At 43.4% G+C, this 12,734-nt stretch overlaps 1 protein-coding gene across 1 annotated transcript in view; it reads left to right on the top strand.

The window, feature by feature from the left end:
- Positions 1-3,563, top strand: part of LOC132892154 (NXPE family member 3-like) — a 36,858-nt gene extending 33,295 nt beyond the window's left edge. The window contains exons 5-8 of the mRNA XM_060930548.1: positions 265-335; positions 1,961-2,084; positions 2,788-2,858; positions 3,010-3,563. Of these exons, the coding sequence (XP_060786531.1) occupies positions 265-335; positions 1,961-2,084; positions 2,788-2,858; positions 3,010-3,563 (820 nt within the window). The remainder of the gene's footprint in view (positions 1-264; positions 336-1,960; positions 2,085-2,787; positions 2,859-3,009) is intronic.
- Positions 3,564-12,734: the final 9,171 nt, after the last annotated feature.

Genomic DNA, 12,734 nt, shown 5'->3' with positions numbered 1-12,734 from the left:
GACTAAATATCCTTCAATAAATTGATTTGCAGGTGTAGTCAGAGGAAAAAATACAGTTATTAACCTGGATTTCAGCTAACTGTGTTAACAGTCTGCTGCCACTAACGGTTGAAAGGAAAAATTGCAACCTGCTGTTTGACTGGTCACCTATCACAGTTTAAAAGAGATAAAATAATGCTATGAAGCAAAAACAAGATCAAATTGTTCAGTAGCTACTAAACAATGTTTTGAGGATAGTCATGCATTTCTACATATTTTTTTCAGTGATGTAAATATCAAAATTCCTATACCTGCATCAGCGATGGACAAAGTGATTGTATTACCTACAGAAGAAGGTAAGTTTTATATTATAGTTCATTCAGTGCTTTAAATTTCAGCCCTACATTGCTCTTTAGAATTTTTTTTCAAATATAGTTATGAAATCTAAAGTTATTTGTGAAAACACTGGAAAATATGTGCTGCAGCCTAGTGAATAGTTATTAAATGTATTAAAGCCGATGTAAATCCTTGCAACTTGGCTTACTGAAAATGTAGCCACTTCATTTGTGTGTTTTACTGTGAAAATATTTGAAAATTTTTGATGCATTTTCCTTTATTCTATAAAGAGTATACCAAGGCCCTCATTTATCATTGCTGTACAAAAGATTCACAGTTGTTTCTTGTGCATAAAGGTCTTGTTAAAAAAAATAGTTTATGGATAAAAATTTGAATATCTACAATAAAATAGCCTACGTCATCTGCACACATGATGATTTCATGATCGCGACTTCATATCTCGTGACTATATTAAGTTGTTCACATAATGAACTTTCAGTGCAGGCTATATTTATTCATTAATTTATCTTGTGTAGCCACTTTGTCTGCTCAGAGTTGCAGTGAATCTGTAGCCTATTACAAGAACACTGGGTGCAAGGCGGGAATAAACCATGGATTGTACGCAAGTCCATTGCAGGGCACAATGGACACACTGTGTTAATGTCATTTGCACCTAATTCCGGGTAATTAATCCACCTACCAGAAGAGGAAGGATACAAGAGAAACCTTTGTACAGCTACTTGGATGCAAAGAGAACATGCAAAACTCCATACAATCATAAACCTGAGGTCATCAAGTCTACTCACTGTACCACTGTACACAATATAAAAATAAAATGCTGTACAATAAGATGAGTTGGATCAACTGTATTTTATAAGCTGCAGCAATATACTGGCTCATATCTGAAATGTCTCTGAATGCTTGCCATCATCTTGAGTCTTGGAAACCTGTACTCAAAATCTTATTAACGTCACAGTAGTGGGGCGGCACGGTGGCGCAGTGGTTAGCACTGTCGCCTCACCCCAAGGAGGTTCCGTGTTTGAACATCTCGGCCGATGGGGGCCTTCCTGTGTGGAGTGTCCATCTTCTCCCCGTGTTTGCATGGATTTCCTCCGAGTGCTCTGGTTTCCCCCACAGTTCAAAGACATGCAGATTAGGTAAAATACCCAGCCACTGGGGTTGCACAAGCTAGTGCATACGTAGTGCCTGTCCCAAGCCCGTATAGATTGGAGAGAATTGCATCAGGAAGGGCATCCGGTGTAAAACCTAGGCCAAATCAAATATGCAGAACAGATCTGCCGTGGCAACTCTTAATGGGAGCAGCTGAAAGAAAAAGAAGAAACATGAACTACACACATTACTTATATACACAGCTCTGAATATAAGTAACTTTCCCAGCATAACAAAATGTAGGCATTGCTTCAAACAGTACTTAAAACAGTCTCCAACTTTATGGGCTAATCATGACTATGAACACAAATTGAAACAAACTCTGATCAATCCCTCGCATCATTGTAAAATATTCATACATGGGTTTTTGCGCACAAATACTATTGACAAATGAGGACCTGTACTGAGTTCTGACCAACAAAGTCAAACAGTATATTCTGTTATGATGAGGATTGTTAATTTTTCTCCCTCAAAGGACAAGCCAAAGTAAAAAATAGTTACATTCCTGCTGGCTACTACTTTCATGATACCTGGATGCCTTTGAATGGTGCAGTTATTCAGCAGTTTAATGATTCTTCAGCCATAACACATTGTCTTAGGCCAAGTTTACATTAGACCATATCAGCAGATCATCAGATTAACGTTTTTAAAACGATTAGTGTGCACACAGCAACGCCAATACACGATTCGCGTGCACATAGCAACGCCAATACACGGATATGCTCGGCTCCGCAGGCATCCTGCGCTCCAAATCACTCCGCCCTGAACAGCGAGTGCCCTCTGGAGGGTGCGCACTCCGGCCATGCGCAGCTCACAGAGCGCGCGAGTGAAGTGCACAAGCAGTTATTCGGGACTGAGCCGCTGTGTGTGTGATCCCAGCGCATATCACTTACCACTTGCAAGTGGAAGGATGGCAAGCCTAAAGACAATCATAACTACACAATGGGCAGTATTTGCATCAGTATTTGCAATATTTTCATACTTTTATACTCTTTAATGAAAGGTGATACAAGGCGGAAGTCCGCGCCGTTTTTCAGCAGTCGCGTCACATGACCAACGCCAGCGAATCAGGAAGGTGGATGTCACAGTGACGTTGTCCAATGACGACGCCAGCTAGAGCTCAGCACAGCGTATCCGCGTATCTCAATGTTTACACAGCACCGGACCAGACACGATCTGGATTGAATACGTGGACGCTGGCGGATTCCTGTTTCCCGGCGTTTGCAGGCGTTTTAATGTAAACGGACAGTGCATCCGCGAAGAAAACGAGACAGATACAGTCTAATGTAAACTTGGCCTTAGAGGGAAGGCTGTCTACATGTTTGGAGACTCCACTGTACGGCAATGGTTTGAGTACCTCGCTGATGTTCCGAGTAAGAGCAAGTCATTGGACTATTGATGATCTCTTTTTGAGCAACCTTTCTCATTTATTTTGTGCATTACTTTTATTTTTAAGCTAAATTGCTCATTCATTCATGTTTTATACCTTTTTCTCACATCATGCCCATTTTCTGTGTTCTAAAGACCTCCGACAGTTAATTCCTTATCGTCCAAAAAATCCGGGGCCGTTCATGGCTGTGGACAAGAGGAACAACATTCTGGTAAGCTACCGCTGCCATGGGCCGCCGATCCGCTTCAGACCAGTGCTTTCCTCTCAGCTACGCTATGTAGCAAATGAGCTAGACAAGATCCAGGGTGGGCCAGACACAGTCGTTCTTGTGAGTGTGTGGGCTCACTTCAGCACCTACCCTGTTGAAATATATATACGGCGCCTCCGACACATCCGCAGGGCTGTGGTACGGCTGCTGAACTGTGAGCCAGCTACATTGGTGGTAATCCGTACTGCCAACCTACAGAAGCTTAGCTCAGAGAACAGCATGGTCAACAGCGACTGGTTCTCTGTGCGGAGGGATGCTGTGCTACGTACCATGTTCAGAGGACTCCGTGTGCAACTGCTGGATGCCTGGGAAATGACGCTGGCCCACCACCTGCCACATGACATACACCCACCCCCTTCCATCATCAAAAACACAATTGATCTGATCCTCTCCTATGTCTGTCCAGTTGGGAAAATATAGTGTGAAAATTTTTTGTGAAACTAATGGGAATGAATTAGCATTGACTTTTGAAAGTAATTTGTAGGATAAATTCTCATAACATTATTATCCAGTTGAAGTTAAAAGAATTAATTTAAAGGGCTGATGACACGAACATGACTCTATGCAATTTCTTAAATAAACTATACAACATGGCAAACATGTTAGATTTCTGTTATAATTATGTGAAAAGAAGCTGTTGTTACGCAAATATCCAACTTTTAATTGCACAGCGCAAGAAAACTGGGTCCGTGGCTCGCGGCCATGTTGTGACGTCAACGGAAGAACACGCTGCGGTTCACTGGCTGTTCTACTCTGGTTCTACTCAATGGAAATGGCGCATGAAAATGCCGGTGAACTCTCTAGTGCTAGCTCTTCCTCTTCTGGGAGTCTAGAATTGTGTTGATCTCTTCCGAATAGGATCTATGATAGCCTACCCTCTTTACCCTTTGCCTCTCATTGCTAGGTGGCAGTTACATGAAAGCCGCAAGCTTTCACAAGCAAATACATGACTGATATCACGCCGACTTTATGATTACATTTATGATTATCATGTAAAATCTATAGCTCTACGTACCTTTATCTTATGTCGTTTCACAACACATGTTCTGACAGGAGGACTGTCTTTGGATCCGGCATAGCTACTAGTAGACCCCCTCCGGAATACTGGCAGTGTTGCCAGATTGGGAGGTGTCCCGCCCAGTTGGGCGGGTTCAAGTGCATTTTGGTGGGTTTTGAACATATTTTGGGCTGGAAAACGTCAGCAGTATCTGGCAACAGATACTGCTGACGTTTTCCAGCCCAAAATATGTTCAAAACCCACCAAAATGCACTTGAAACCGCTCAACTGGGCGGGAAACCTCCCAATCTGGCAACACTGTGTAGGCACTGCTGATGGTAGTAACACACGTTTGTGATGAACTGAACACCCAAGAGATTCGTTTAAGCTGGGAAGGGTGTCAAAACAATCCAAATCAAAGTGTTCAGAGCACAGGATGGATGTTGATGAGGGCTCCCACTTGTCATGAGTGCGCCTGACTTGCTTCACCCACTTCGCATGCAGCGGGATCTCTGGGAAACTTGAATAAACTTACCCCATCCTTGTAGGTTTTGGAGCAAAAGCCGGCAACACAACATGAAGGCATAATAACTAATATTAATATATATATATATATATATATATATATATATATATATATATATATATAAAATGTATAATAATAATAATGACAAACTGAACACCTGTCGCATCAACAACAAACTGGTAAGTTAGGAGGAAGGTTCTTTCGCTGACGTCATATAGCTCCTCCTCCTCTTTCGTCTCCTGGGTGCTGCAGCCCCGTCAAATTTGCCCAAATAGCCGCGTTTTTTATCATAACTTGTAAAATAGGCGCCTTCGTGAATTAATATATGGATCATCGGGAATTACTTTTTATGTTATAAAACATCACCAAAGATGTCAAAAACGTGTCATCAGCACTTTAAGCAAATGTTTAAAATTTGGTCCTGTGCTTAACAAGACTGTGTGTGATGTGAATGTATCCATTTATGACTAATGAATTTGTCTCATCTCATCTCATTATCTCTAGCCGCTTTATCCTGTTCTACAGGGTCGCAGGCGAGCTGGAGCCTATCCCAGCTGACTACGGGTGAAAGGCGGGGTACAAGTCGCCAGGTCATCACAGGGCTGACACACAGACACAGACAACCATTCACACTCACATTCACACCTACGGTCAATTTAGAGCCACCAGTTAACCTAACCTGCATGTCTTTGGACTGTGGGGGAAACCAGAGCACCCGGAGGAAACCCACACGGACACGGGGAGAACATGCAAACTCCACACAGAAAGGCCCTCGCCGGCCACGGGGCTCGAACCCAGGACCTTCTTGCTGTGAGGCGACAGCGCTAACCACTACACCACCGTGCCGCCCCTAATGAATTTGTATTTGTAGAAAATCATACATTGTTTTTTTTTTTGTAAAAGAGAAATCTCTATTGATGCACCTGAATATTGTATGGGTTTCCTAGAGTCTAGGCATCTTCCTGGTTTGTCAGCATCAAGTTTCCTAGAACCCATCAGGGGAGTAATTAACATATGCTCGATTTGTTGGATGGATTTAATTGTTGCTTAGACAAAGATTTGAATTTTAATCACTTTAATGTGGATAAAATGAGGATTATTTTGGAAACATTCTCTGTGTGCGTGTGTGCGCACGCATGTGCTGAGTAAGTGGACGGAGCCGGAGCACTGTGAGAGAGTGTGGAACTGTGATTGGCTGCTGCACCAGGAACAAGTGTTCTTTTCTCTAACTTTTCTATCTGAAGATTAAATGCTCCATTCCTAGTGTTTGAATATCTGCTTTGCTTGTTTTAGTGAAGTTAACACTAAGGCTGGGATAGTTGGAGTAGTTTCCCAGGGCATCAACTCCCAGCATTATTCTTGGACTATGGACCCAGGCAGGGAGTTATTGGAACAACTTCCACAGCATCATGCTGTTAAAATAGCATCAAATGCTAGTGTTGACGATTATAGTTTGGCTGTTTAGGGAAATTGTAAGCCATGATAATGTTTTATCAGTGGCCTGCATGAACAATGCCATTGTTTTGTTTTTAAAGAAGGCCAAAATAACAAATGAATTAGTTGAAAATGGGGTTGTGATTGGCGGGGGTTTCCCCCTATCCTTCCTCTTTCCACCCCGACAAAGAATGTTACTCTGTCAAATGTACCACCGTTTATCACAGATGAGGTTTTGGCACAAACCCTATCATGTTACAGTAAATTAGTTTCACCAATCAAAAAGATTCCAATCACAAGTAAAGTGTCGGTGCTTTAGGTGTGGTCAGACGAGGCATATTATATGGGCTTGTCCCGAAAAAGTGGAGATATTAGAAAATGTAACTGGACAAAATGATACTGTCGATAGGTCTAGCAGTAACTCAGAGAGGAGCAGTCTGCTGAGGGCGCTGTGCCTAGTGCTGGTGACGTGGCAACTGCTTCACCCAGTGCTGGAGAAACATCTGAGATAATTACACCTCAGAAAACATTAGAAGTAAATGTAACAAATCTGCAAAATGAGAAGTTCTGGAGCGGGAGACAATGCTGAACTTGAACATACAGCTAATTCCCAAAAGAGTAACAACAACAACAACATTATTATTATTATTATTATTATTATTATTATTCACTTATATTGCACTTTTCTCACACCCAAGGTTGCTTTACAATTACAAAAACAAAAAGGAAAAAATAAGTAAAAAAGTCCACCAAAAGAGGTCGGGATGTTACTCCAGTGGCGTAGCTGCCCACATTCCCACCAAAAGGTGCATGAGGGTAAATCCCACACAATTCTGCCCAAAGAACAACGAACTCACTGCAATCCATTGTGAACAGAACACACATCACCCATGGCGGACCAAGGCCTGAGGAAACCGAAACTCAAAATTAGGTCTGGAGCTATGCCACAGCCGACGGACAAAACAATCAAACAAAGAACAAACATCAAACCATACAAGAAGAACTAAAGGAAGAAAGAAGGGGGGAGAAAAATCTCCAACAAGAAGCAACAGCCAAAATAAGCACAGAATATTCTTTCAGCTTCACAAGAGACATAACCCATTCCATGGAAACATCAGAGAAGGAAATTACGAGGCTCCAGGAGTCAGCTGAAAATACTGGCAATCAGATTTATTGTGAAAATCTTAGGTTCAAGAAGAACTTATCAATAAGCTATAGGTTCAAGAAGATCTCTCTCTCTCTCTCTCTCTCTCTCTCTCTCTCTCTCTCTCACAAAACACACAAGACAGAGAAGACTTTAAGCCTGAGCACAGAAGAGAGGATGCATTTATTTAGATTTGTTGTTGTTGTTGTTGATTTTTCCTTTTCCCTAATTTTATTCAATGTAAGAAAACTTTTAAAAATGGAAAAAAAGCACCTCCATAATATCACCATGGTCACAAACTTACAACTGTTAGCATATTAAAGCTTAATTAAAGGGTGTAATGTAACTATGTTAAGTATTCAAAGTCTAAGTTCTGTGTATTACTGTACCTTGAGTATGAAGGATGCCCAATGGTTACCTGGAACCTCTGTAGAGTGCTGGAGCAATTCGTCACTCAGCTGCTGGAAGGGATGGCAGAGTGGGTCCAGTGCCACCATCTGAAATGGCTACAAGAAGCGATCCGGCTGGAGGTGTTTCTGGGGCCAGGCAAGCCTCTGCCCCCTCTCTCTCTCTTGTTCTTCCCCTGTTTTTCGCTGCACTTCCCTGTCCCTGCATCATGGAAAGAGTGGCCAATTTCCCCCAAACCACCAGCTCCCAAACCTCTGTCCCTCCCCATACTCACCAAGACCAAGGAAAAGCCCAGGCAACTCTGTAGGCATGGCGGGAAAGCCAGTAAGTTCCAGGATCAGTGTCCCCTCACAGACTTGGGGAAAATTATCTGGATTTCTGACGTGGCTCAGGCCTCCCCAATCAACCAGGAACATACTGTGTTGCTGTGAGTATTCAAGGGAGTACACATCAGGGCTTGGTCAGTGGGTGTAACCCCACCATGGTCCATCAAAGCCTAATTCAATGCGAGGCATTAGAAAATGCATGACTGGTGAACGTGAGGTGTGTGCATGGGGATGTTCATGATTACATTACATCACATTACATTCCTGGCATTTAGCAGAGGCTCTTATCCAGAGTGACATACAACATAGCAGCCTGGGGAGCATTTGGGGGTTAGGTGTCTTGCTCAAGGGCACTTCAGTCATTCCTGCTAGTCCAGGGAATCAACTCGGTGACCTTTTGGTCCCAAAGCCACTTCTCTAACCATTAGGTCATGGCTTCCCCCAGAACTGATTATCCACTGGTGCCCATTCTAATTAAATTCCAGGAAAAAAGCATAGTATAGTGGCATTGGTTAGTTCTTGCCTCACCCATCGACTAATTCTTGGGACAAACTGGCCAGTGTTTCAGTCATAAGTGAGGGAAGTGCTTGTGGATGGTTCCTGGCACTTGTTGGGGAGGTGGTCCCAGGACTATCTACATTAGGACAGGATGAAATGCTGAACTTTCTCATGGGCAGTTTCTGTTGGCCAGGCATTCGTGGCCATGTTCATGGGTGGGGTGCAGCATTTTGCAAGTGTCTGCTGGTGAATCTGCCAGCCACCCTGAAAGTGTCATTACGTCCTTTTCCACTGATTGAGATATCCTTTGAAAGAACTGACCTGGATCTCATTGGGCCAGTAGACAGGACTGTGTTAGAGCATGGTTTTGTATTAGTCCTAATACATTATGCAACCCACTACCTGGAAGCAGTGCCTCTACGCAATATTTCTGCATGCAGTGCTGTGGAGGCACTCTTCTGTGTTATCTCCTGAGTCTGGATCCCGATAGAGATATTGACTGATCAAAGCACTACATTTATTTCACACACTCTTCACAAACTGTATGAATTATTGGGGAATAAATCAATCCATACGAGTGTTTGCTATTCGTAGACGGATGGACTTCGTGAACTGTTTAATCAAACATTTAAAAACATGATTTATAAGTTGTCGGCATGGTGGTGTAGTGGTTAGCGCTGCCGCCTCACAGTAAGAAGGTCCGGGTTCGAGCCCCATGGCCGGTGAGGGCCTTTCTGTGCGGAGTTTGCATGTTCTCCCCATGTCCACATGGGTTTCCTCTGGGTGCTCTGGTTTCCCCCACAGTCCAAAGACATGCAGGTTAGGTTAACTGGTGACTCTAAATTGACCGTAGATGTGAATGTGAGTGTGAATGGTTGTCTGTGTCCTATGTGTCAGCCCTGTGATGACCTGGCGACTTGTCCAGGGTGTACCCCGCCTTTCACCCGTAGTCAGCTGCGATAGGCTCCAGCTTGCCTGCGACCCTGTAGAACAGGATAAAGCGGCTAGAGATAATGAGATGAGATGAGATGAGATTGATCATGGGGATATCCAGAATTGGGATAAATGGCTTGAACCCCTTTTATTTGCAGTTTGAGAAGGCCTGCAAGCCTCTGTGGGGTTCTCCCCATTTGAATTACTGTATGGACATAAGTCTCGTGGCATCTTGGACATCATTAAAGAAAACTAGGAGGAGGGACCTTCTACGAGTAAAAATCAGATTCACTGTGCTCTTGATCTGAAAGCAAAAGTCCACATGTTGAGGCATCTGACCGAGGAGTTTGCTACAGGCACAAAAATGGCAGTCCCGGCTGTACTAAATAATAGATAAATATGATCGATAATTGTCTCCATTGACATAAGTAATCCTTTAAGTTTATTAATGCTCAATGATTTGATTACTTTATCCCACAATAATTGACCCTTATTCCCAATGAAAGTAGGTTGTAACTGTCACCTTTTGTGATATCCACATTGTGCTATTGGTGAAAAGTCTTCAGTATTGTTGTGCCAAGAGAATAGTGTGAGATTTTCCTTTGTTGTCTGTAGTCGTGTTAAAGAAATGGAACATACCAGGAAAAGAACAGTTCCCTTCCTCTTCTTCTTCTTCTTTTGGCTGCTCCTGATTAGGGGTCACCACAGTGGATCTTTCATTTTCATTGCTCCCTGTCTTCCGCATCCTTCTCTACCACACCTGCCACTTTCAGGTCCTCTCTCACCACATCCATGTATCTCCTCTTTGGCCTTCCTCGTTTTTGTGTGCCTGGCAGTTCCATCCTCAACATTCTCCTTCCAACATGCTCTGCATCTCTTCTCAGGATGTGCCCATACCATCTCAGTCTCCTCTGTCTTAGCTTAATTCCCAAGCTCTCCACATGTGCTGCCCCTCTGATGTGCTCATTCCTTATCCTGTCCAACCTTGTCACTCCCATCGCAAACCTTAACATCCTCAACTCCACCACCTCCAACTTTGCCTCCTGTCTCTTTGTTAAGGGTGCAGTCTCCAATCCATACATCATAGCTGGTCTCACTACTGTCTTATACATCTTACCTTTCACTTTCGCTGGGACTTTCCTATCACAAATGACTCCTGAAATCCTCCTCCAACTACTCCACCCTGCCTGCACTCTCTTTCTCACCTCACTATCGCAGCCCCCATTTTCCTGCACAGTTGACCCCAGGTACTTGAATTCACCAACTTTCTTTACGTCTACTCCTTGCATCTTCACTACACTCTCATCCCCATTCTCATTGATGCACATGTATTCTGTTTTGCTACTGCTCACCTTCATTCCTCATTTTCTCATTCTCTAGGGTCTTATTAAACAATCTCATTAGGAACTCCACAGCCGTCTCACCCAAACATCCCCAAGCCTCAATCGGGATACCATCCAGTCCAACTGCTTTCCCAGTCTTCATTCTTTTCATGGCTGCCCTCACCTCATCCTTACTAACCAACTCTGCTTCCTGATTTGCTGTCTCCAACGAATCTGACCTTTTTTCTCTTGGATTCTCCTCATTTAATAAATCCTCAAAGTACTCTTTCCACCTTCTTAATACACTCTTTGTTTGTCAGCACATTTCCATTTACATCTTTCATCACTCTTACCTGCTGTACATCTCTCGCATCCCTGTTTCACTGCCTAGCTAGTCTGTACAGGTCTTTCTCTCCTTCTTTGGTCTCCAGTCTTTTGTACAACTCCTGGTATGTATCTGCTTTCACTGCTGCTCTTTTTGCCTTCTGTCTTGTCTCTCTGTAAAACCCCCTGCTTTCCTCATCTCTCTGATCGTCCCAATTCTTCTTTGCTAGCCTCTTCTCTTTTATAATTTCCTGCACTTCTTTGTTCCACCAGCATGTCTCCTTGTCTTCCTTCCTCCTTCCCGATGACCACCCTAGCACCTTCCTTGCTGCCTCTCTTACTAGTATAGCAGTAGTATTCCAATCTTCTGGCAGACTTCCATTACCACTCACTGCTCATCTCATTTCTTCCCTAAACTCCTTCTGATATTCAACCTCTTTTTTTTTTAGTTTCCACCACTTAATCTTCGTCTCCACTATTTCCTGCTTCCTCTTTTTCACTTTCAAGCTCATCCTGCACACGACCACTCAATGTTATCTAGCTACAGTCTTCCCTGCCATCACTTTACAGTCTACAATCTCCTTCAGGTTACCCCTTCTGCAGAGTATGTAGTCCACCTGTGTAGATCTTCCTCCACTCTTAAACGTCACCCTGTGCTGCTCTTTCTTCTCAAAGTATGCATTGACTATTGCCAAATTCATCCTTTTTGAAAAATCAACCACCATTTGCCCTTCCACATTTCTTTGTCTTACACCATATCTGCCCATCACATCCTCAGCTCCTCTGTTTCCCTCGCCAACATGTCCGTTGAAGTCTGCTCATATCAGCACGTGCTCCTCCCTCGGTATACTTTCTACCACTTCATCCATCTCTTCCCAGAAATACTCTCTCTTCATTCTCACATCCAACCTGTGGGGCATACGCACACACAACATTGATGACCACTCCTTGAATCTCCAACTTCATGCGTATCACTCTGACACCCTCTTCACATCAATCACACTGTTGACCAACTCTCCCCTCAAAACAATACCAACACCATTTCTCTTTCCAACGACTCCATAATAAAACAACTTTCATCCACCTCCAATGTTCTTGGCCTTGCTTCCTTTTCACCTCGTCTCCTGCACACACAAAATGTCCAACTTCCTTCTTTCCATCATATCTGCTCACGCTCTCACTCTGCCAGTCAGTGTTCCCACATTCAGTGTTCCTACCCTCAATTCTAAGCTCCTTCCCTTCCATCTTTCATACTCTCTCTTAACACGCCTCCCCCCTCTCTTTCTCCTTCTCCGTTTTGGTGCAACAGTAGCACACTTTCCACCGGCACCCTGTTGACCAACAGTACTGGAGGCGGCCGTTGTTAACCCGGGCCCCAATCGATTCGGCATGGTATTCTTTTCAATCCGCATGTTAGATTTGGCACAGTTTTATGCCAGATGCCCTTCCTGATGCAACCCTCTCCAATTTATCTGGGCTTGGGACCAGTACCAAAAGTACGCTTATGCACCCCTGGTGGCTGGATTAAACAGCCACTAAAAAGAACAGTTATAATTAAAAGAACAGTTCCCTTATTTGGGACTATTTTGAAATGATATCGTCCAGTACAGGGAAGAAGTATTATTTGTAAAGAACACCAAATTCCCATACCAGTGTGTGTACATCGAAATATATTTCTT

This window comes from Neoarius graeffei, chromosome 9, assembly GCF_027579695.1.
Source record: "Neoarius graeffei isolate fNeoGra1 chromosome 9, fNeoGra1.pri, whole genome shotgun sequence".
NCBI lineage: Eukaryota > Metazoa > Chordata > Actinopteri > Siluriformes > Ariidae > Neoarius > Neoarius graeffei.
This window is presented reverse-complemented; position numbering and strand designations above follow the sequence as displayed.